General features: G+C 33.6%; 4 protein-coding genes across 10 annotated transcripts; 2 read left to right on the top strand and 2 right to left on the bottom strand.

Annotated features, from left to right (window-relative positions):
• Window positions 1-2,038: 2,038 nt before the first annotated feature.
• Window positions 2,039-3,677, bottom strand: LOC119604966 (alcohol dehydrogenase class-3). Its single transcript, XM_037957896.1, has 4 exons — window positions 3,408-3,677; window positions 2,860-3,324; window positions 2,709-2,795; window positions 2,039-2,650 (listed from the first exon to the last, which is right to left on the bottom strand). The coding sequence occupies exons 1-4, from the start codon at window positions 3,426-3,428 to the stop codon at window positions 2,081-2,083; spliced, it is 1,143 nt and encodes a 380-aa protein (XP_037813824.1). The 5' UTR covers window positions 3,429-3,677; the 3' UTR covers window positions 2,039-2,080.
• Window positions 3,678-4,129: 452 nt separating this feature from the next.
• On the bottom strand, window positions 4,130-8,592 carry LOC119604947 (SWI/SNF complex subunit SMARCC2). Of its 5 annotated transcripts, XM_037957862.1 has the most exons (8): window positions 8,335-8,592; window positions 8,097-8,222; window positions 7,097-8,012; window positions 5,728-7,044; window positions 5,473-5,574; window positions 4,710-5,390; window positions 4,412-4,650; window positions 4,130-4,282 (listed from the first exon to the last, which is right to left on the bottom strand). In XM_037957862.1, the coding sequence occupies exons 1-7, from the start codon at window positions 8,449-8,451 to the stop codon at window positions 4,454-4,456; spliced, it is 3,456 nt and encodes a 1,151-aa protein (XP_037813790.1). In that variant the 5' UTR covers window positions 8,452-8,592; the 3' UTR covers window positions 4,130-4,282; window positions 4,412-4,453. The 5 variants fall into 5 exon arrangements, with proteins under 5 accessions (XP_037813790.1, XP_037813789.1, XP_037813793.1 ...); XM_037957861.1 differs by having other exon boundaries at window positions 4,130-4,650; XM_037957865.1 differs by lacking the exon at window positions 5,473-5,574 and having other exon boundaries at window positions 5,785-7,044.
• A 1,060-nt stretch (window positions 8,593-9,652) lies between these two features.
• Window positions 9,653-18,217, top strand: LOC119604945 (TATA-binding protein-associated factor 172). Of its 3 annotated transcripts, none has more exons than XM_037957860.1 (10): window positions 9,653-9,986; window positions 11,379-11,498; window positions 11,694-12,592; window positions 12,657-12,850; window positions 12,907-13,451; window positions 13,514-14,452; window positions 14,524-15,013; window positions 15,082-17,150; window positions 17,229-17,469; window positions 17,537-18,217. In XM_037957860.1, the coding sequence occupies exons 2-10, from the start codon at window positions 11,488-11,490 to the stop codon at window positions 17,978-17,980; spliced, it is 5,832 nt and encodes a 1,943-aa protein (XP_037813788.1). In that variant the 5' UTR covers window positions 9,653-9,986; window positions 11,379-11,487; the 3' UTR covers window positions 17,981-18,217. The 3 variants fall into 3 exon arrangements, with proteins under 3 accessions (XP_037813788.1, XP_037813786.1, XP_037813785.1); XM_037957858.1 differs by having other exon boundaries at window positions 9,653-10,213; XM_037957857.1 differs by having other exon boundaries at window positions 9,653-10,230.
• Window positions 18,218-19,264: 1,047 nt separating this feature from the next.
• On the top strand, window positions 19,265-20,317 carry LOC119604968. Its single transcript, XM_037957899.1, has 2 exons — window positions 19,265-19,585; window positions 19,646-20,317. The coding sequence occupies exons 1-2, from the start codon at window positions 19,409-19,411 to the stop codon at window positions 20,204-20,206; spliced, it is 738 nt and encodes a 245-aa protein (XP_037813827.1). The 5' UTR covers window positions 19,265-19,408; the 3' UTR covers window positions 20,207-20,317.
• The last annotated feature ends 3,878 nt before the right edge of the window (window positions 20,318-24,195 follow it).

Raw genomic sequence — 24,195 nt, 5'->3', positions numbered from 1 at the left:
CCACTTTAAAGATCCCATATAATAATGCCTTATTATTAATAATCAATATATGTACAGTGTCTCTCATAAGTATTCGAATTTAGGTATAATATGAAAAGAAACCAAATTTAATAATATATTTTGAATGCAAAATTCATAACTTAATTTGTTAAATTGTCTAGACAGTCCTTAGCTTTGATATCACACTTTTTAAAACTTTAAAAATTCACATTTACTTAAATTAATTTAGCTTTATTTAAAAAAAGTCCATAAAATTACCTCACAAAAGTATACGAATTTTTCCTGTATTTCATATTTGACTATATTATACGAAACACAAAAATTAGAATCGAATGTTTTTTTGCTAAAAATTGTTTTAAGGGGTAACTATCAACCGAATGGATATATTTTTGGCCCATTTGGTCCACAATTTTGGGGCATTTGTGCCATCTTTTCATGTAATATCATTAAAATGGCGATTTTTGACAATATTTGTATTTTTTCTCCTTTTTCCCAGAGATAAAACCAAAATTTGTTATTGGGATTTAATATACCCCTTGGGGTATCTAAAAACAATATTTTTTGTTACAAGAATCTGTATTTAAACGTTCCAATATATATTATTGGAATCATTCTTCTATCGCTAATTCAATTTATTGGAACTCAAGTCCATTTTTATAATACCAGGGTCAAAAATTTTCGGGGAAACTTGTCTTCTATATATTGTTTTAGATATCAGCTGTTATACATTTAAAGTCTTCAATATATTGTGGAAGTGTACAATTCCAAAGCATGCCTCGAAGAAACGCCATACAATATAGTGGAATCATTCTTTTTATAACCAATGGCCTCTAGGCTGTTATACATTTAAAGTCTTCAATATATTGTGGAAGTGTACAATTCCAAAGCATGCCTCGAAGAAACGCCATACAATATAGTGGAATCATTCTTTTTATAACCAATGGCCTCTAGGCTGAATGTCGCCATATCATTATGGTCTAACTCAAAAATATTGATATCTGTTTAAATATTATCTACTATGATCAAAATAAACCAAAAATTTTGGACATACAGCGTTGTTGTAATGGGCAACATAATCGTGAATGTTATGAGTAGTAAAAACTGAAATCTACTGTATAGGATGACGTTTTGTTAAGGCATGTTTTGGAGTTGTATACCACTACGATGCTTTGAAAATTTAAAATATATTAGTGCTAATATCTACAATAATATATACTAGCCAACTTTGTCGGAAAATATCGATCCTAGTGATACGAAAAGGCTCTTAAGATCCAGATAATTCAATTAGAAACAGAAAAACGATACCAAAAATATATCTTGGAATGTTTAAATACAGGTCCTTATAACAAAAATTATTATTTTTAGATACCTACCTCAAGGAATCTATTAAATCCCAATATTAAATTTTGGGTTTATATCTGGAAAAGGAGAAAAAAAAAATGGCAAATATGGTCAAAAATCGTCATTTTAATGATATTATATGAAAAGATGGTACAAATGCCCCAAAATTGTGGGCCAAATGGGGCAAAAATATATCCTTTCGATTGATAGTAACCTCTTGAAACAATTTTAAGCAAAAAGACCATTCGATTCTAATGTTTGTGTTTCGTAAAATATGGTCAAATATGAAATACAGGAAAAATTCGTATACTTTTGTGAAGTAATTTTATGGACTTTTTTAAAAAAAGTTAAATTTATTTAAGTAAATGTAAATGATCCAAATTTTAAGGAGTGTGATATTAAACCTTAAGACTCTCTAGACAATATATCAAATTTAATTATTAATTTTACACACAATAAATATTATTAAATTATGTTTCCTTTAAAAGTACACCTAAATTCGAATACTTATGTGAGACACTGTATGTATATTACATACATACATATGTATGTGAGCAAAAAACACTATCTAAACAAGAAACAGATAAGCCGGTAGTTGTTTTTGTATTAATTTTTTTATTGTTAAAACGCTGAATAGCTAAAAAATTTAATATGTGTGTCGTGTACGTGTATATGAGTATTAAATAATCAAAAAATGTTTACCAGAATCTTAAGTGTTTATTCATCAATAAAGTTTTTTTTAATTAAAATACACAACACTACGAATGCTTTTACCTTCGTGCATTAAATCGAAAGCCTCATTAATTTTATCTAAAGCCATAGTATGTGTTATGAACTCATCAACCAATAATTCCTTTTTCATATATTCATCAACTAGTTTTGGCACATCACGAGCACTCTTCCACCCGCCAAAAGCGGTTCCCTTCCATACACGACCTACAACAAGTTGGAATGGTCTGGTGCTGATTTCCTGACCAGCAGCAGCAACACCAATGATAACTGAAGTACCCCAACCCTTGTGGGTCGATTCTAAAGCTGCACGCATAGTATTGACATTGCCAATGCACTCGAATGTGTAGTCAAAGCCACCATCCATCAAATCGATGAGGTAGTTTTGAATGGGACCCTTATCCTCTACATCTTTGGGGTTGATAAAGTCAGTGAAACCAAACTTTTTGCCTAACTCGAATTTATCGGGATTAATATCTATGCCGTAGATTTTGGAAGCGCCGGCCTTTTTGCATCCCATGGCAGTGGCTAAACCAACAGCGCCCAAACCCCAAACAGCACAAGTACTGCCAGGTTCAACCTAAAAATTAGTTTAATTATTTTGCTGACTTTTAAATCAAAAGAAATATTGTCATTACCTTAGCAGTGTTGAGAGCTGCACCATAACCTGTTGGTATACCACAACCCAACAAACAAACTTTGTCCAAAGGTGCTTTCTCATCAATCTAAAAATATTTATTCCACTTTGAAATTTGTTCTTTTAGTAAACAATTACCATTTTTATCCTACCTTGCTCAAGGAGATATCAGCTACAACTGTGTATTCCGAAAATGTTGAGGTACCCATGAAATGATATAATTTCTGACCTTTGCAGGTAAATCTTGAAGTTCCGTCAGGCATTACACCTTGACCTTGGGTACAGCGAATTTTTTGGCACAAGTTAGTTTTGGGACTTTTGCAGAATTTACATTCGTCACACTGGGGCACGTAGGTGGGGATAACATGATCACCGGGCTTGAATTTAGTAACACCTTCTCCAACACTTTCGACAATGCCGGCGCCCTCATGGCCCAAAATAACTGGGAATATACCTTCAGGATCGAAACCACCTAAGGTGTAGGCATCTGTGTGACAGACACCAGTGGCAGTAATTTTGATGCGTACTTCATGTGCCTTGGGTGGGGCTACTTCAATCTCTTCGATGGACAAAGGTTTCTTTGCCTCCCAAGCAACCGCAGCTTTGCATTTAATAACCTAGAAAATTCCATAGATACATGAAGAATCCCAAAGACGCTGATAGAATATTTGACAAAAAAAAAAAAGCAAACGCAACTCACTTGTCCCTCAGTAGCCGACATCTTTACCAATCGTGTGGAAATTTACTAATCAACTGAAAACGAAGATTTTTATTTGATCGCAAAAACACTTCCCGGCTTTTTCCTCTTTCGTTTATTTAAAATCATTGATGGACGTTTTATTTGTACCAATAGTACCGAAAATGTTAACACGAAAAAATGAATTATTGAAATTGTAAAATAATTTACATTGATCTTTAATATAATTTAAAGTTTAATTTCATACAACTGCTCTATATTGTTTATTTTTAGTAGATTATTTCTGTAAAATTTAATAAAATAAAAATCTTTCGAATTTATTTGTAACGTTTATTTGTACTAATATGCCTCTTTTGCCAACACTAGGTAAAAGCTTTAATAAGTTTGCTAATGTTGCCACATTTATGAAAATAGTGTAGCAACGACCAATGTTGAAATTTTGCGATTTTACTAGCACACAATTTATAAGCACAAATTCACTATATTCGGATTTTTGGTGGGCATCGATCCATTAAATGGGTGTTATATATTTCGATCAAGCAATGTTTAAATAGAATTTCTTAGAAAATATATTTTTTAAAGTCGTCTTTTCGAAATCGATATTTAAAGTTACAATGACGGTAACTTTCAAAGTATTTTTTCTTTTCATTTCAATTTACTCCACATTTATCGGTATTATAATTTTCATTTTGGTCTTAACAGCAACTGAATTATCGAACATTATCTACTTACGTACAACTAATCGAATACGTTTATTTATAATAAGATATTTATCAATTGTTATTCGAATATTCATCATTGTAAATACGTTTTATCCGCATATAGAGATAAATGTGAAATATACATGGATATGGGCCTATTTCGAACATTTTATAAATCTGCAAACAAATTTCCATATGATAAGCAAAAGATTGACGAAGTTCATTAGGAAGTTGAAAAAGAATAAACGACGAATTTATACAATTCTTAAGAACATCTATAAAACTAAATTTAAATACTAAACCTACTTTTTTTAGAAAAAATGTCGAAGAAGTGTTGTTACTTCATATTTAAGATGATGTGGGAGCACCCGTTGGACCTCCCGGTGCCAATGGAATGTTGGGTGTAGACTGAGGAGGGCCAGATACATTTGTGGGTATTGGAACTGAGGGATTTGAAGTTGGTATGGATGGCCCTGAACCTGGTGTTGCAGTAGGTGCTTCTGATGCTAATACAGGTTGAGGAGCACCGGCAGCTGGTGTAGTATCTAAGGTTTAATGTTCTCAAACATATTATAATATTTTTATATAATTTAATTGTACTTACCCATTGGTGTGGTGGTTTGTCCAGCAGGAGGGCCACCAGCTATTGCACCAGTTGTAGAGTTAGGACCTGGTGTCCCAACATGTGTTGATGGAGCGGCAGTAGGGGCTCCCGGCATGGTAGCACTTGGACCTATTTGTGGTCCAACTGTTGGTGCCCCAGGTAAGGTACTACTTTGAGTCACTGCTGAACCGGGGGCGGCGCCACTTGCAGCTGTTGCTGCTGAACCCGCGGCAGTTCCGGTACCTGTTGCGCCACCTTGCCATTGTTGTTCCTGCTGGAGACGATGGTGAGCCTGTTGCCTGGCTCTAAATTCAGCTGCTTTCAATTGTTCCAGATGGAATTGTTGGCGTTCCGTTATAAGTTGTTGTCTTTGATATTCTAAACCCTCTCGCTCACGTTCCATTGTAGTTTCTAATTCCTCGAAGTGACGCAATTTTATTTCAAGCTTTTTCATTTGGGTCTCCACCAGGAGGGCAACCAATGACTTAATTTTTCGTTCTTCTAAAGCAGCCAAGTGTTTGGCTTTAACCGCAGCTGAGGCTAGGGCGGCAGCAGCAGCAGTTTGAACATTTGCCTCATTGAATACTTGTTTAGATGCATCAATTTCTTTTGAGACACCTTCAGCTCCATCTCCACTCGATTCCTCGGTTTTGATATCCTTGACATCCATTACACTAGCATCTAAAAATAAAAAGAAATATAAGAACAGTCAATGCATTCTTTAATTAAAGAATATTTGCGTCTAGTGGAGTTTTAATATTACTTTCATCTTTTTTATTATCGGTTTCTTTTTCTGTCTTTTCTTTGTCATCTTTGTCTTTAGATTCGTCTTTGGATTTGGAGGGGGATTTGGTAAGATCTTTATCTGCATGCAGGATATTTAAAGAAAAAGCAATAATTTAGCAAAACAAAAAAAAATAAATAAGAATAAAAAGGTTTCAAATAGCCAGGAAAAAGTAAATTAGAAAGATTTATAAACAAATTAAAAGGGGTACTAATTGTTCTAGTTGTTTTTTACCGTCTTTCTTAGATATGTCCTTCATTTCTTCATCAGTCGATCCGTGAGGTACGGTACCTACTGTTGCTGCATTAGGATCTTCATCTTCTTTGTCAGCAGTCGTTCCGGCAATACCGCTACTAACCAATCCGTAAGATGGATTGAATTTTCCAGATGACGTAGCTTTTTCTATGTTCTTCAAATGACTTTCCATGATTGCTGCTGGCACTTCATCTTTAATTGCAGCAAATTCTTCCATAGCTGCTTTAGCCGCTGCTGCAGCTACGCGTGGATCTACAACGGAAGCTAAAAATGCTACTGTGGACATGATGGGATTGCCCGATTTACTGAATGGTATAGGTTGACAACCTAAAGGACCCAAAAATCCACCATCGTCTTCAAGGTAAGGATCTTCAATTGGTAGTCGTAGAAAATGTAAAATACACTCATCCTGCGTGCGTGTGCCAACATGCTCACACACCTTATTCCAATCGTCTTTGTGTAATTCTAAACCTTCTAATAAAAGTAGTGTTTCCTGGTCTGTCCACTCCCTAGACATGCTAGCGGCAGTGCGATTTTTCATTGCCGCTGGTTTTTTAGCATACTGATCTAGTTTTAAACCAAACTGTCCAGAAGCAGTGGCTGCACTTCCGTTTTCCACCGGTTCAGTTTTTATACCCACTGGCGCCTTATCCAATGAATCTTCTTTACCCTCCTTGCTTGGTCCACCCGAGGGCTTCTTATCAAGGTCGAGTAGAGATTTAGCAGCTGATGGCTGTTGAGTTTTTTGTGGATTTAATGACTGTATGCCAGAAGGCGTATCAGATAAAATATGGAAATGAGATGTGGGTGGTGGTCCCATGGGTGTGGGACGTAGTTCTGCATCAATTTGATAATTAATCAACCCCCATTGTTCTAGGAATGCATGGACACGCATAATCGCGCAAACATCACCAGCCAAATTACGTCTGCAGGCTGTACTGGTTAAATATTCGGTAGGATTGAGACGGTACGTATCAATCATGAAGTTTCTATATGCCATATAAATCTCTGGCGTCTTAGACTTATTTTTGGAATTAAAGAACTCCGGCATTGCTCGTTTTTCAATCACATGTATAGAATTATAATCAAACCATGCTGAATAAGAGGGCACGATAATATGATGTGTCTGCTCAGTAACATTATCTTCCATATCCTCTTTGGCCGATGATGAGAATTCCTGAGTATTGCTATTCTCACTGGTTTTTCCAGTTTGAGAATTTTCACCATCACATGCTGACAAAGCTTGAGTGCCGCTGCCACCAGTCATTTCATCATCCAAATCAGTTAAAGTACCTCCTGAAATTATATTAGTGAGTATGGTATTTAAAAATAGTCATTAAAATGTTACCTTTAATTGGCATCATATCATTGTCAGCTCTGGATTTGCTAGCAGGAGCTGGACTAGCAGTGGATTGTAAGGAAGTGGTTTTGATAACCTCCTGTAAATTAGTTTCTGCGGGCGGATCGTCCATGTCACGTGTTAAATCTTCATCTTCCTCATCATTGCGTGACTTTTTATGTAGAACAGCAGGGGAACGTTTACGTTTTCCCGATTTAGAAGAACTCGGCGATGGAGATCGTCTACGCTTTTGCTTTGCAGCTATTGGAGTACCGCTAATTGCTTTCTTCTTGTCGTCTATACCTCCCGACATAATGTCATCAATCGATAAACGCTGCTTGTGCATTTTCTTTTTTCCAAACTCATCTACTTCGTAATCCTCTTCTGCCATCCACTCATTGTACTGCTCGAGATCTAAAATCCATGAGGCAGATACACGCCAGCGTTCAGCTGGAGATTCCGGATTTTCTGGTACATTATCGGGCAACTCTAAAGAATTTGGTGTCCACGTATCATACGATTCTGGGAAATAATACCAGTGCATCATCACACAATTGCCACGCTTAAAAATGGGACGAGCATATTCATCGGGATGAGGGTCAACCACAGGGTATATAATATGTGTCGCATCCTCTTCATCCGAAACTATTTCTACTCGTCGAGTTGCCAAGATTTCACGCAATCGTGTGGCCAATTGCTTATCCACTTCAGGCCGTATGAAAATATATGGAATACGGTAAAGGTCTGCTTCCACTAAAGCTTGCTCAATATCAATTAATAATTGTATATTTGGATCTTTGCGAGTCGGGTTCTTTCCCACGGAAAAATCAAATTTCTTGCCCCTCTGTTCAGCGCGAAAGCGAAACATGGTGGAGAATATAATACACAATCCGCCGCCTGATTTAAAATCCAAAAAACAACGCATCTACAAATAAGAATTTTTTTATATGGACCAATTTTATTTCAAATAATAAACAAACACCACACTTGTAAAATTCACCACACTTACCGGTATACGCGTCGCTGGTGGTTCAGCCGAATTTTTGCCAAGTTTTGCTTCCACATATTGGAGAAACTGAATCAATAACTGAGCCAGAGATTCTTTTGTTATAGGTTCATTACTACTGGCCAAATACTAAATAGTGGAAACAATATTTATTTTTCAATCAATTGTATGTTGTAAATACGCCATTTTTTATTTGTGTTAGATTTTTTCATTGTCTGCATTTTTCATGCTGTATACTTACTTTTTTACAATTTTTCTGTAACCATAGACGTATGGATTCAAAGCCTTGTAATGACTCTGGCGAGTTATAAAATTCAATATTTGGACTGCCGTCCTTTTTGGGAGCTAAAGTACACATGTTTTCTTGTTTTTCTTTTAATAATTTTTAATATTTTCTATTTTATTCAACAATTTTCACACAAAAAATATATCCTCCTGCAAGACACACATAAACGAACAACAAAAACGACGCACGAATAAATATCATTGTTGTATAAAACTTGGCAGCACTATGAAAAGGTGCTTTTAGAAAATCAATTTAGTATTATTGCCATATTTTTTAAAAGTACTGACTAAAATATTCACACAGTATGGCATTACTGGTACAAAATTGTTACCTCAACGTAAAACTATATGTACATGTAAAAATAAATAAAATTTACTTATTTTACATGTTAAGATGCAGGAAACAAGTGCATTTAAGACCCAAAATTTAATACGCGAATCTCATTTCGGGTAGATTTATATTGTTTGAAAATTCAGCTAATAAACTTTGAATTTATATTGCAAATATATACTTCTTACTATATGTTGCCATATTGTTACAAAAATTAATTGCGAAAAGAACGATAATCATCATAAATATTTGTCAACATTGGTTGATTTATATGGTTTTGCCAGATCGCTAGTTTGATTTTATCGGCTTAAATTAGCAAATATTTTATATTTTAAATGATTTTACGAATATTTGCTGTATTTTCTTGCTATTATTGAATGTTGACGCTCAAAGTTAGCAACAAAATGAACATTAACTGACTTGGCATTACTTCAATGAAAAAATCAGCTAAATCTTGAAAATATTTGCAATTTCTTGAAAAAAATTATTTATTTGTTAATTTTTTGTAATATAAATTTTATTTTAAAATATTTTTTTATTATTTGACATTCACATATTTGTATTTTTGAATTGGTAGCACTTTTATCGAAGTTAAAATTAACTCCTAACTTGTAAAATTTTAAATTTATATGAAATTGCCTTTGAACGTTAGCAACAAAACACAACTATTTTATAAGTTACATGAAAGTTTATTTATTAAAAAAATTATTTATTTATTAGTTTTATTACAAAAAATTTCCACTGAAAATTGACGACTGTTGCCGAAAACATAGCAGGAATTTATTAATTCCTTAAAAAATTCATTTGTGGTACTAATTAAATGCCCTCTAAAAATCTTTCCCAGCCAAGCTTCAATAAAAGTCGCCAGTCATTCATACAGTCTGGCATTACAGGCAGCTGCCTTAAATTGACGTACATTCAAGAACCTGCTGTCAGTATAAATTTGAGAAGAAACGCGATGGCTGCTTTCCCTGGGAAATTAAAAAATTCTAAAATATTTAAGAAAATTCGAAGCAAGTTAAATCGGCGTGTTAAACCTTATGTGAAATTGAAATAAAGCCTAACAAAATTATGTACATCTGTGAACACGCATAGCACGACATCACTAGGCTATGGCTTTTTTCTGATCTAATTTGCATACAACGCAAAAAGTGAATGTGGAAAAATCAATTTGTTGGCAAAAAAATCTATAAAGGAATAGTGAACTTTTTGTGTGTATACTTTTCTGCAAACCCGTCAAGTGTTTCTCTTTTATTAAGCAATACAACAGGAAAAGTGTAAAGTGAAAAAAATTATAGAAAAATCGATAATTTCTTATCAATACCATAAAAAATAGAATGCAAGCAGTGAATTTGAAAATTGAGAAAATGTATTAAAAAACAATTGCATTCTTTGTATTTTTCAAACACACCACACACAAATAAACTCATACATACAACACAATTCTCAACTGAGCAGCTGCAGAGCAGCTCCAATTGGCAGAATTCCTTTTAGCATATCAAAAGTAATTATTTACCAAAGGTAATAAAGGCATTTTAAGTAGTAGTGTTATCAAAAAATGTATCATTACAAGATTTTAATTTTCATTAATTATATAAAGTTAAGTATTTGTTGTAAAATATAAATTAGAAATACGCTCTTCTGTAGTCGTCGTTTTTGGGGGTATGTCATGAAAATACGTATGTATGTTTGTAGTGGTGTGTTGGTCGATTTTTGACAATCGGCTTATGGAGATGCCAGATGGTTGATTTTTGAAAAACTCAAAAAACACAAAAAAGAAACATTGTTGAGATATTCGGCCGTGCTGTTTAGATGAGAATACTATATACATATGTACATATAGGACTGTATTTAAAAATATATTATCCTAATATTTCCGTAATTGGTAGACTTTTTAGATATAGATCAGCTAAATAATTCGGCAAAGAAACATTTTTTATTTGTTTTTTTATTTATTTATTCAATATAGCAATACAAATTATGCATACCACCGAACGGTGAATAGTATGAAAAGGCAATAATAATATATTTTTGGTTCTATGTTCTTTTTACTCCTCGATTTTCAATTTCAATTACACGATTGTCACAAACAAGGCTTATTAAATAATAATCTGCTGAATAAAATAAAACAATATTTTTACCCTAGGGTGTTTTTGTTGTTTTCAATATTGGTAGTGATTTAAAATTTGCTTCTAAAACCAATATTTAATAAAAATAACAATTATCTTTTAATATGCTCTTAATTGACCATAAAAAATATATTTGTTTTTAAACGCATGTTTATTTGATTTCCGATTGCACTAATCACACTTAAAATCTGACATTGTCATTTTTAATGTATTCTGACCATTATTTTTGGATTTTAATAATATCTTAAATGTCTAGTAATTTTTATTCCGAAGTCCTTTTTTTATTACATTTTAAGCCGGAAATTGAGTCATTTTATACACCAAATACAAAGTAATTGCATTCATTGTAACATTTTTAATAAATGTTTTATAAATACGCATTTATCAGTTTTGTATTCCCGATCTGTGGTTAAATACTAGTTTATGGAATTTCCGCTTAAATTTATAAAAGATTTTTATAATATATTAAAACAAGTACTTAAACCAACATTTCATTTAATAAATATTTATTAAATACCTATTTTAAATTCCCTCATCTAGAAAAAAAAATTAAATAGCAAGTGTGAACTAAAAGGGCAACCTAAAAGAAAGTCAAGGAATAATAAGAAATAACTACAAACTGCTGGTGCAACCAACAGGCAACAATAAAATGACATCAAGGTAATTAAATACTATAGACTCTATAGACGACTATAGTATAGAGATATACAACATAAGCAAACACTTGTTTAAATATACAAATAGAAAATCTATTGTGTCTGCCTCTTCTATGCTCGTCTGTCGCCTCGTATTTTAAGTTAAATATTTAAATTAATTATTTTCCTGTTCCTCCTTCTCTCGTACACAATTGTACAGACTTGATCGTTTATTCATTTTACTGGAATCAGGCTCGTCAGCTGTGACACGACGAGCTGCAGCAAAACAAATTGGGGAAATTCAAAAGTTATATCCCCATGAACTGCACGCACTATTGAATCGTTTGATTGGCTATTTGCATAGCTCATCATGGGATACACGTATTGCAGCGGCACAAACAGTCGAAGCAATATTAGCTAATGTGCCAGATTGGAAACCGGAATTAAATGCCATAAAACGCGAAGTGAAAAAAGAAGAAAATGTAGCGACGGGTGATGAGGATAACAGTTGTCAATCGAATGCTTCGTCAACCACAACTCTTACATCGGTATCGGCAAATAGCGATTACTACAAGGAACGCTATTTGACGTTTAGTGAGTTTAATTTAGAACAAGTTTTAAAAAAAGGAGCTCGTCTCATTGGTTCAGAGGGCAATGAGTTCGATTGTATTGATGATACTGCGGGTGCAGGACTTGGAAATGCTGATACAGCTGCCGAGCGTTTAAGTCGCCAACGAGCCTTACTAAATGAAAAGCTGGGCTTAACACAGGCTTCAAAATTGGGCGTCAACCTAACCGACATGATAAGCGATGAAGATATGATGCGTAGTGGCGGCAACTATAATGTTAATGAAGAAAAAGTACCCGTCGAACATATACTCAATATTAAACCAAATATTCATTTGATTCCATCTAATGGTCAACAACTAAGTTGCCGAGAAATGAATCGTGCCAAGAGAAAGGCTCGACAGAGTGCAACTGCAGGCAGTACAACAACCTCAGCATTGGCAACGGCTAGTAGTAGTTCGAGTTCGGCGAATGGTTCAATGGATGAGCCGGAAAAGAAAAGACAAAAGACTGGAGAAACACATAGGCAAGAAATTTTCTATAGTTTAAATGGTAAGTGTTTCAATGTCGAGTTTTCAAAAACCAAAATTAAATCATACTCGTTGTTGGATTCTAGATCCGGTTCCCGATGCTACTGGAATGTGGATTGATGCGGTACACTGGCCTTTGGAAAACTTCTGCGCCCGTCTTTACGTTGATCTTTTCAATGCAAAGTGGGAAGTACGTCATGGCGCAGCTACTGCTTTGCGTGAACTTATTAATCAACAAGCGGGGGGAGCTGGAAAAAGTTTAAATATGACAATAGAGGAGGTAAATAATCAATACAAGTCCTTTTGAGTAAATACTATATAAGATTAATTTTTTAGATGCAACATTATCACAATCTGTGGTTAGAAGATGCTGCTTTGCGTTTGCTTTGTGTCTTGTGTTTAGATCGTTTCGGGGACTTTGTTTCCGATCAAGTGGTGGCACCCGTGCGTGAAACATGTGCCCAGGTTTTGGGTACCATTGTCAAGGAAATGGATGCTAATAAAGTCCACGAAATTGTTTTTATTTTACGTACTCTACTCAAGCAAAGTGAGTGGGAAGTACGTCATGGTGGTTTGTTGGGTTTGAAATATGTTTTTGTGGTTCGTGAAGATTTGCTGCAAATTTATTTGCCTCAATCCATATCCGATATACTAATGGGACTTTTTGATACGGTTGATGATGTTGGCGCTGTTGCTGCTTCAACACTAACGCCAGTGGCCTCATGGTTACCAAAACTTTTGAATCCAACACAAGTTTCCTCGATTGTTAAAATGCTGTGGGATTTATTGCTCGATCAAGATGAATTGACTTCAGCTAGTAATAATTTTATGGGATTGTTAGCTGCCATATTATGTCTTCCAAATGCATCCATGTGGATACAGTAAGTAGCCATGCAGTTATGCGTAGAGCAATATAATTAGTAATATTGTTATTTTGTTATAGAATGGAACCAATGTCTACCTTAATACCTCGCTTATGGCCATTCCTTTCACATAGCACTAGTTCGGTACGTAAATCTACCTTAGTAACTTTAGATACGCTCACCAGAAATGCAACGGTCAAGGAAAAAAATATAGCAGCAAATGTATGTGGCTCTGAGGGAAATAATACTGCTGTTGCCGCTGTATCCTCGAAATGTGGTGAAAACTTTAGTTTTGATTCTAAGAATCTTAGACTTAATTTTGGAGTTATAGACTGGCAATGGAAGTTATTGCAAGAAGCCTTAAGGCATGTTTTCCAGCGTATTCTAGTCGAGCCTCATGAAGAAATTCAACAAATGGCCAGAGATGTTTGGTTAAATTTAATAGCAAATGCTGATTTGGGAGCCCTATTACATGCTGCTTGTCCTTTTGTCTCCTCATGGATTTGCTTAGCCATGCAGCCGCCGCGTTTATCTTTTGATCCATCAATTTTAATACAAACCACAAGCGCAGCGGGCGAAACTAGTGATCCAACTACACATCGCAGGCGACACCATAAGCTAGCTGATGATTTGGGTGGTTCAAATCCAACTGCATCCCTAAAACTGTATTTAGGTGGCAGCGAATCCACACCCATCGAAGTAAGAGAAAAGAACTACATACGTGCTCGTGTAACGGCCGCTCGCGTGTTGGGCTCATTATCGCATTACTTGGTCAAGCCGGCACCGGGTGTAATCTACACCGCCGAAACAGAGAGTCCCATGGACTGTTATACCAAAGTTTTATTGGGTCATTTAAACTCACGCTCTGCTGTACAGCGCTTAGTTTGTGGCCTTATTATAGCATTTTGGGCCAAGAGTGACCCTTCTATATGTCCCGGACCTTCCCAGCTACAAGAAAAATTACGTTACTGCATTATGGAATATGTGTATTATGATGAAGTAGCTGTGTCCTTAACAAGGTACGAATAACAATAATAATATGTAGAAATTTTGTGTGTACTAACCATTTATTTTCTGTTTAATATTGAAGACTGCATCAAGAGACTCATGATTTTATTGCCACTTTAAAACAATACAAAATACCCATCAATGATTTTGGTCAAGCAAAAGTGTTGACACTGGATCAAATTGAATCGGTAGCAACGACTCTTACTGCCGATTTACGTAAATATGCACTGAAACCGAAAATTCTTCAAATGTTAGAGGAACGTCGAAAAGGTTTACAAAGTTCATTTCTGCAGACTTCGGCAGAGCAGTCGGCGTTTAGTGTAAGCACACAAGCAGCTCTAGCGGGGGCTATTGTGTATTTAAAATGCCTTCCAGAAAAATTAAATCCAGTTGTCAAACCTCTAATGGAATCAGTTAAACGAGAAGAAAGTCTCTTATTGCAAGAACTCTCTTGTGAGTTCTTAGTACAGTTTATGGCGGAGGTTTGTGATAGGAACCCTAGTCCAAATGGCAAATTATTGACTAATTTAAGTACTCTGCTTAAAAGTGATACCGAATTTACTCCAAAAATAGTAAGATTAATTGAAAAAAAACTTGTAACGCTGAAAATATTAAATTATTTTGTTCTTTCTTTTCTTAGTTAAATCCAAGTGTATCCTTAAAGGAATCACCTGTTCTTACCAGTGCAAGTGATAGCAACTCCTGTATCTATTATGGTATTTTAACATTAAGTTTACAACAACACACGCCAACATCCACTAATAGATCTAATTCAGTAAACGCTGGAACCAATGTTGCTAGTGCAACCCCTATACCCAGTACTTCTCGCGGTCCTGGCAGGCCACCCTTAAGTGAATCATTGGCTGCAACCGCTGTTAGTGAGATTACTTCTAAAGTTTCACTCACTGAAGTTGAAATGAAAAAGTGCCGTATACAACGTTTGGGCGCCACTGGAGCCATTACCAAATTATGTCAACATTTTGGCAGTAGCCTGTTGGAAAAGATACCCATCTTAGAACAGTTAATGTTTCACAAGATCGAACAATTCGTGAGCGCTTTTCCGAAAATGGAAACTCTAGCTGAAATTCTCATAGATGTAGGACAAACAAACGATTTGATGACCTCATTACAGCTAATTGAAATAGCAGCGCCCCATTTCCATAGCGATTTACATGAAAAACTCTTTCAACTATTACAACCTTTGGGAAAATTCATTGGCCATCCCTTGAAAGCTGTACGTCACATGGCCTCCAGATGTCTGGCTACTTTGGCTCATATAGATCCCTGTCGCATAATGGATTTTGTGGTTAACCACATATTGAGTTTATTGCAAAAGATTGAAAATATAATTGAACGCCAGGGAGCTATAGAGACAATAGAAAGGGTCGTGGAAAAGCTGCAAATACGTATTGTTCCGTATATTGTATTGCTCGTAGTTCCACTTTTAGGAGCTATGAGTGATAATGATGAATGTGTTCGTCTCCTTTCGACCCATTGCTTTGCTACTCTCATCCAATTAATGCCCCTAGATACAACAGCTGCAACCGCTAGCAATGGCATTAAACATGAGCTAAAGTCGGCCGATTTGCAAGCACGCAAATCTCGGGATAGAGAATTTTTGGATTACTTATTTGCACCCAAGACTATACCGAATTACAAAGTACCGGTTCCTATTTCGGTGGAATTACGGTCATATCAACAGGCCGGCATAAATTGGCTGTGGTTTCTCAACAAGTACAATTTGCATGGCATACTATGCGATGACATGGGTCTGGGTAAAACTTTACAAACCATCTGTATTCTAGCAGGCGATCACCATCAACGCGCCATAGAGAAATGCAACAATTTGCCTAGCTTGGTTATTTGTCCCCCAACTCTAACCGGTCACTGGGTTTATGAAGTGGATAAATTCTTAAAAGATCCAAAAACTCTCATACCATTGCACTATGTTGGTTTGCCCAGTTGCCGCGAAAGATTACGCGGCTTTATTGGTACCAAATGTAATCTGGTAGTGGCTTCCTATGATACTATACGTAAAGACATTGATTTCTTTAGAACCATCAATTGGAATTATTGCGTTTTGGATGAAGGTCACATCATTAAGAATGGCAAGACTAAAAGTTCGAAAGCCATTAAAATGCTTAAAGCAAATCATCGTTTAATACTCTCTGGCACACCCATACAAAATAATGTACTCGAATTGTGGTCTCTATTTGATTTCCTTATGCCGGGCTTCTTAGGAACTGAGAAACAGTTTATTGCCCGCTACTCTAGACCAATTTTTGCATCGCGCGATGCCAAAAGTTCTGCCAAAGAACAAGAAGCCGGTGTTTTGGCTATGGAGGCACTACATCGGCAAGTTTTGCCCTTCTTGCTGAGACGTGTCAAGGAAGATGTTCTCACTGATCTACCGCCAAAGATTACTCAGGACTTGTTGTGTGAATTGAGTCCCTTGCAGGAACGACTATACGAAGACTTCAGTCGTACACATCTCAATTCGGAAATTAAAGATTGTCTCGAAAATGGCGGTGAATTTAGTGCTAAAACACACATATTCCATGCGTTGCGTTATTTGCAAAATGTATGCAATCATCCCAAATTGGTGTTGACACCAAAGCATCCAGAATTTGCACGTATAACTCAAGAATTAAATCAGCAACAGAGTTCGTTAAATGACATTGAACATTCGGCTAAATTGCCAGCATTGAAGTAAGTATACATTTTGGGTTTTTTTCATTTACTTGCCTACTAATTGCAATATTTATTTTTTTTTTTTTTCTTGTATAGACAACTTTTATTGGACTGTGGCATTGGTGTGCAAACCGAGTCGGTGTCCCAACATCGGGCTTTAATATTTTGTCAATTAAAAGTCATGTTAGATATTGTAGAAAAGGATTTGCTTAAAAAACATTTGCCAACGGTGACGTATTTGCGTCTCGATGGTAGTGTGCCGGCTTCAATGCGTCAAGATATTGTTAACAACTTTAATACAGATCCCAGCATTGATGTACTATTGCTTACAACACAGGTAAAAAATAATAAAATATAATGAATAGAAAACAAAACTCAATAAAACGCTTTACTATAATCTTTAGGTTGGTGGTTTGGGCTTAAATTTAACTGGCGCTGATACTGTTATATTTGTAGAGCATGATTGGAATCCTATGAAAGATTTACAGGCCATGGATCGTGCTCATCGCATTGGCCAAAAGAAAGTAGTCAATGTTTATCGTCTGATAACACGCAAATCAATGGAGGAGAAAATTATGTGCTTGCAAAAGTTTAAATTACTCACCGCCAATACCGTAGTTAGTGCTGAGAATGCCAGCTTGGATACCATGGCAACCGGCCAAATATTCGATTTGTTTAATCTAAACGAACGGAATAAGAATGGCAATGATAAAACAAATTCGAATACGTCGTCTACGGGACAAATGTCCATGAATTCGATTATAGAAAATCTTCCGGAATTGTGGTCTGAACAGCAATACGATGAAGAATATGATATGTCTAATTTTGTGCAAGCTTTGAAAAAGTAATAAGCACTTAGTTGACTTGTTGATATACATTTATACAATTTTTATATATTTAAACAAACCATTATGTTTCCTTTTATGGATGAACCCCTTCTTTTTTTTTGTTTTAAATTTTTATCATTTTCATTTTTTACTTGAGTTACAAATGCAGTCATCTGTCTCTGCTCTAGTAATTATATATAAACATATTTTTTAGTAAACAGTCAATAAAAAAAAGTTTTTAACAACATTACTACTAAATCATAAAATATTTTATTTATTTTGTCATTTATTGAGAGTATTTTCTATTGAAAGATTTTTTTCTTTGTATTATGAGGGCTATTAAGGTCGTTTGAATTGTCCTACAAATGCGTATGTAATTACTTTCTAATAGTGATAAGAACAGTTGTTGATGTTTGCTTATCGCAATTGTTCACATGAAATCATATAATTTTCTTTAGTAAACATTTAAATTTTTAGTTTTTTTTTCGTTCTTTTTCAAATGAATCATTTATGTAGGTTAATTTTTTTTAAACGATTAAAGATTTATTTTTCACTAGCGATGTATTTTGTATATGTGATTTTTTGCGTATCAGTTGAACTGATACTTTTATTACTTCGAAAAAAAAAATGGAAATAATTAGAAAAAATTATTTAAAACTTGATTTCTTATGAGATCATTTACTATTTATAGAATTGAAATTTGCATTTTTGTTCTCTAATTAATATGACCCATTCGCGGATCCATTTCGGATTCTTCTTTTTCTTAAGATTCCGTTTTTTAATATATTTTTTTTTATGAAAATATAATTTTCATTAAAAAACTTTTTAATTTATATTTAAAACATTTTTACTAAAATAAAGTTCTCCAAATAAAAATAGTTTTATAGATATAAACCGCTGCCAAGTAAATTTCACAAAAACAAAAACTATTGAAATCAGATTAATGTATGTAAATCCAGGGATTGATCTGATTAAAATCAGATAAATGTAACAACAATCTCATCTCAGATTATACCCACACACTCAAGTCTAACTTGATTGATATGTTTGTCCAAAATAATCATAAATTTCTTATGACATTGCAAATTAAAAAATATTAAAAATAAAAACAAAAAAAAAAAAACGGAAAGAAAAACAAATTGTAAATTAATAAAAAAGGAAGAAATTTTGATTATTTGTGTTGTTGTTTGTTGTTATTGCAGCATATAATTCTTTATAGCCCATTACTTAATTTGACTGATAATGAATTGGGTGTGAAGAGGAATGGAATGGTTGACGAACATATAAGTATAGTACATATTTAAGGTGGTAATGTTTGTGGTTTAATTTGATAAGGATTGTAAAATGAAATTAGTATAAAAGAATCTTTAAATCGTCCAATGCCTAGTATTCTCAGCACAGTTATAAGAAAGTGAAGAACCTAATTAAACAAAAAGAAATTAAATTAAAATGAAATGTTTTAATTTAGTCATTGGCATTATTATCATACAGTGTTTAGCACTGTTTGATGTTAGCTGGGGTCATGGCATGATGTTAAGTCCTCCGGGTAGATCTTCTCGTTGGCGTTATGATAAGACAGCTCCAGTTAATTATAATGATAATGCCAATTATTGTGGTGGTTTTGGGGTATGTTTCCTTCATATCTATAAATTTAGACAAACAACGATTAATGTTTACAATTCTTAGGTACAATGGTACACAAATGATGGTAAATGCGGTTTGTGTGGTGACAATTACAGTGATCCTACTCCCAGAGCTAATGAGCTGGGTGGTAAATATGGTGGCTCCGGTGTTATAGTGCAAACCTATGAAAATACCTACACTGCTAATGTAGGTGTACAAATAACTGCCAATCATTTGGGTTATATTTATTTTGAATTGTGTAATTTGGATGAATTTCATACCGAGTCGGAGGATTGTTTCCAAAAGTATCGCCTAAAGTTTGCTGATGGTAGTGATAAGTTCTTTATTGGCACTACTTTGGGCTGGATTGAATCCACAGTTGTTTTGCCCTCGGGTTTAAGCTGTGAACATTGTGTATTACGATGGACCTATCGTGCTGGCAATAACTGGGGCATGTGTGAGAATGGCACTGGTGCAATGGGTTGCGGTCCTCAAGAACATTTCCTCTCTTGTGCTGATATTCGTATTAAGGCACCCAATACAAGATCAAAGGTAATCACTTTGAGAAAAGAACAAATAGAATCTGAAGAAGAAGCTGAAATTCCCATTGTGTTGGATAATTGAAGGGATTTCGAAGGAAAAGTTTTGAAAAGAACAAATATTTTAATCAGTATTATGTATTAAATGGATATTAAATGTAAATAAACTTGTATTTCGTTGTCTTGTCTGCAGAAAGTCTAAAGTTTTTTTTTCAGATATTTGAAAACTTTGAATTGCTTCAAAATTTATACTTTGTATACTTTGGTCTCTTGGTTTCGACTTTTTTTAAATGTTGTTGGCCTGTGTTATTTTCATAAAGTTTTTACCAATGTCCAATACCGTACAGTGGGACTGAATACGGAGAAAATAGAAATAGAAAATTTACTAATTGTTGATACAAATTATTACATTAGATGTTCAAATTTCTGCAAATCTAATTCTAATTTCTGAGGTCTAAAAGTGTAATAACATTTTCTATATATTAATTTAATTCAATTGTTCATTTTATAATTTTCCATTATAAAATAATAATAATATGTATATATAGTACAAACCTTTGAAAATACTGACACTGCTAATGTGACTGCCAATCATTTTGGTTATATTTATTTTGAATTGTGCAATTTGTAAGAATTTCATACCGAGTCGGAGGAGTGTTTTCAAAAGGCTGGCCTAAAGCTTGCTGATGATAGTGATAAATTCTTTATTGGCTCTACTTTGGGCTGAATAGAGTCTACAATTGTTTTTTCATTGGGTTGAAGCTGTGAACACTGTGTTTTACTTTGGACCTATCTTGCTGTCAATAACTGGGGCATGTGTTGTAATGGCACTGGAGAACCGGGTCTCTTGTGCAGATATTTGTATTAAGGCACCCAATACAAACAAAGAACAAATTGAATTTGAGGAAGTGCCTGATGTATTATGTATGTATTATGTATTATGTATTAAATAAATATGAAATTTAAACAAACTTGAGAGCTCAGATCTCAAGTTTCTCATGATTTCGGATGCGGTAATTGGGTTCCAGACCTTAGAACTATGTGATCCAGTATCTGTTCCATTGTTTTACAGATTGCTAAGATCTTTGCTTGGAAGACACTGCATTCGTCAGGGAGTCTGACATCTCCAAAGCCCTTTCAGTAGCAACTCCGTTAATTTTTTATCAAAATCAGTATCCTCATATTCTGTCTGATCGAAAGGCTCAAAATAGATGGATAAATCGCAGGAATAACTGTACACTAAGTGCTCGACAGACATGCAAGTCGGCTGGGTTTCCCCTTCAAAGACTACTGTCGCAGTTGTTAAGACAGGGAAAAGGAAAATACTGTCTTCCATCTTATCTGTGAATGTTCTGCTCAAGCCGCTAAGAGAAATAGTTTTCTTGGCACTTCATAGCCAACCTTGGTGAGATATCTGGGTCTGACGAGTAGAGTGGTGCTGTAAAAGCGCAGTTTCTTTGACTCTAATTGACATTTCGCACTCAGTGAACTATCATGATAAACAACCAACCATAAAACTTTGTTGTTTACTTTCATGCGGTTGGGGACGGAATAATATTCTTAAAATGTGATTTTTTGTTGTTAATAACCACTATTTAACTCTTTAAATAAATAAATATTTGTACTTTTTTTGTTATTTTTTCTTTTTATTAATTTCATTTGTTTTTATTGTTAAAATAAGTGATACACAATTACGGTATTTTTTCTATATAAATGTATTTTTTATTTAATAATGAGTGGGTGTATGTGTGTGTATGTTTGTAAGGGAGTATGTAATAATGTGTGCAATAATGCAAAATAAACTTTTACCGTTAATTTTTTTTTTATTTTATTATGAATAATAATGATTATTATTAACATTCAAACTAAATTATAAAAAAATTATCATATGCATTTATGTGGTATGTATGTATGTGTTGCTGGTTTATGTAGGTAATTGTGTTTAATTTTTATTTTAAATAATTCATATTTCTTTTTTATTCTTCTTGTATAATGATTATTATAAGTTTTAAGTTTTATTTATTATAAATTCGCTACTATTACATATAAATATTGTTGATGTTGTTGTTGTTGATGTTATATTTGTTAAAGATGAATTTTATATAAGTTTTGTTTATTTACAATGTTATCTTTCCTAAAAGTATATTCTACACGTTTTTCCTCTTTCTCATTGTATTAATCTCATTATTAATGAATTACTCTTGATTCGTTAAAAACGAGTAAATATCTTGCATCGTATGTGTGTTTTATGGTTATTTTTTGCGTTTATTTTTGTGATTTAAGAAAGAAAACATAATAAATGATTTATTTGTTTATGTGCAAAAATTTATGACATTATTTATTTGTAACAATTCTTTTTCTGTTTTTGTTATTTTTTTAATTATTTTATCTTAAAAGAATGTATTTATTACGTTTATAAATGGTGTGTGTGAATGTGCTTTTGCAAATACTAAAATTTGATATTGAAAGTGAAATAGAAAAATCAGTTTTTACTTTTTCTTAAGTTGCATTTTGAATAAAATGCAGTTTTAGAATAGAGAGAGATTTTTAGAGATTTTGTTGGAAACAAGAGATCAAACATTATTTCTTTCTTAAACAATAAAAGCTTTATGTAGCAACGAGATCCCTACCCAAAAGCCTATAGGAAAACGAATTGAAATACTAAGCCATTTCGGAAACAAAAGTATGTATCTTGAAAACCAAAAATTTTGAAAATTGTATATCGAAAGCTTTTTCTTTCGAATCGTTATACGTAACGATCTCTCTGGTTTTAATAAATTTATATTGATTTCAAATCACTTTTCTCTTTAGTGTCTAAGATTTAGAAATTTACAAATCAAAGATATTTCAAATGTAATTTGCAACTTCAAAATTTCAAAATTTAAGGAATATATTCCGTAATTTTTGTCGATTTAGGTTTGAAATTAACCTCTCTATCGTGAATCAAATATTATAATGTTGTAAACTATTCACGAACAAAATCAACTATTGTGAATAAACAAGTTTGCTGCATTTCAATACGAATCAAAATGTTCTCCCTTTGGAAACTTTGATATTCCACTTTTCGATTCGAAGCTCCGTCACTAAAATAACCACCCCCTAATCTACATTTCAATTCGAATCGAAATTTTCTCCGTTTGGGAACTTTGGTATTCTGCTCTCGATTCGACTCTCCGCCACATAAACAACAACTTACAAAAACGTAGCTACGATCGTAATGCAGAATATACACAATCGTAAAGCATTGAAACGAAATGGATTAGATTCTTCTTTTTCTTACGATACAGTTTTCTGTTGGAATACCTTTTTTCCATCGTTGCGTAACTGAATGCGTAAAGGTAATTGAAATGCTGAATAGGGGTGAACAATTTACAAATACGTAGTTACGATTGTAAATAATAAAGCATTGAAACGAAATGGAATTGCTTCTACTTTTCCTTAGAATTTGTTCTTTAAAACATTGTTGTGATTGTTAAGAGTTCTTTGCGAATCAGTTCTTTGGCACTAAAGCTTTTTTAGAACAAATTAGCTCTTCTAACAGTTTAAAACAAAAATTACTGAGGAATTACAACTATATGCTGTCTCAGTTCCCATATAAGAACTGTTCAAGAACATGTCACTAGTTTTGAAAAAAGGGTTTTGAGCTTCAGTTATTTCTTTTATGTTTTTTAGTTTGATGATTTTAAACAATTAAAATAAAATAATTTAGTATTCACTTTGCACATACATTTATATTTATATTTTATATTTAGTTTTATTAAAATTATTATTCTTTTTGTTGGCTTTTATTTAATTTTAACTATCAAAACCATTTTGCCGTCTTTTTGTTTATTAATAATTGTTGTTTTAAATTTACCCTACAAGACCATTTTCAAAGATGCTTGAAAAAATATTCATCATTTAATGTATTTTATTTTATTTATTTTGTTTTTTTTTTTTTTCTTAATAAAAGCACTTAAAATTATATTTAAAATATGTTTTTGTATGATGTTGTTTTTTAAACATGTTCACTTGTTGTTTTGTTGTAGATTTATATTAATGTAAAATATATTTTTTTTTGTTTGTTTTAATAAC

This window comes from Lucilia sericata, unplaced genomic scaffold (genome assembly GCF_015586225.1).
Source record: "Lucilia sericata isolate MDLA Ls3-8-SP2 unplaced genomic scaffold, ASM1558622v1 Contig000447F_arrow, whole genome shotgun sequence".
In the NCBI taxonomy this organism is placed as follows: domain Eukaryota; kingdom Metazoa; phylum Arthropoda; class Insecta; order Diptera; family Calliphoridae; genus Lucilia; species Lucilia sericata.
Note: the sequence above shows the minus strand (reverse complement) of the source record. Positions and strands in the feature narration are given on the sequence as shown.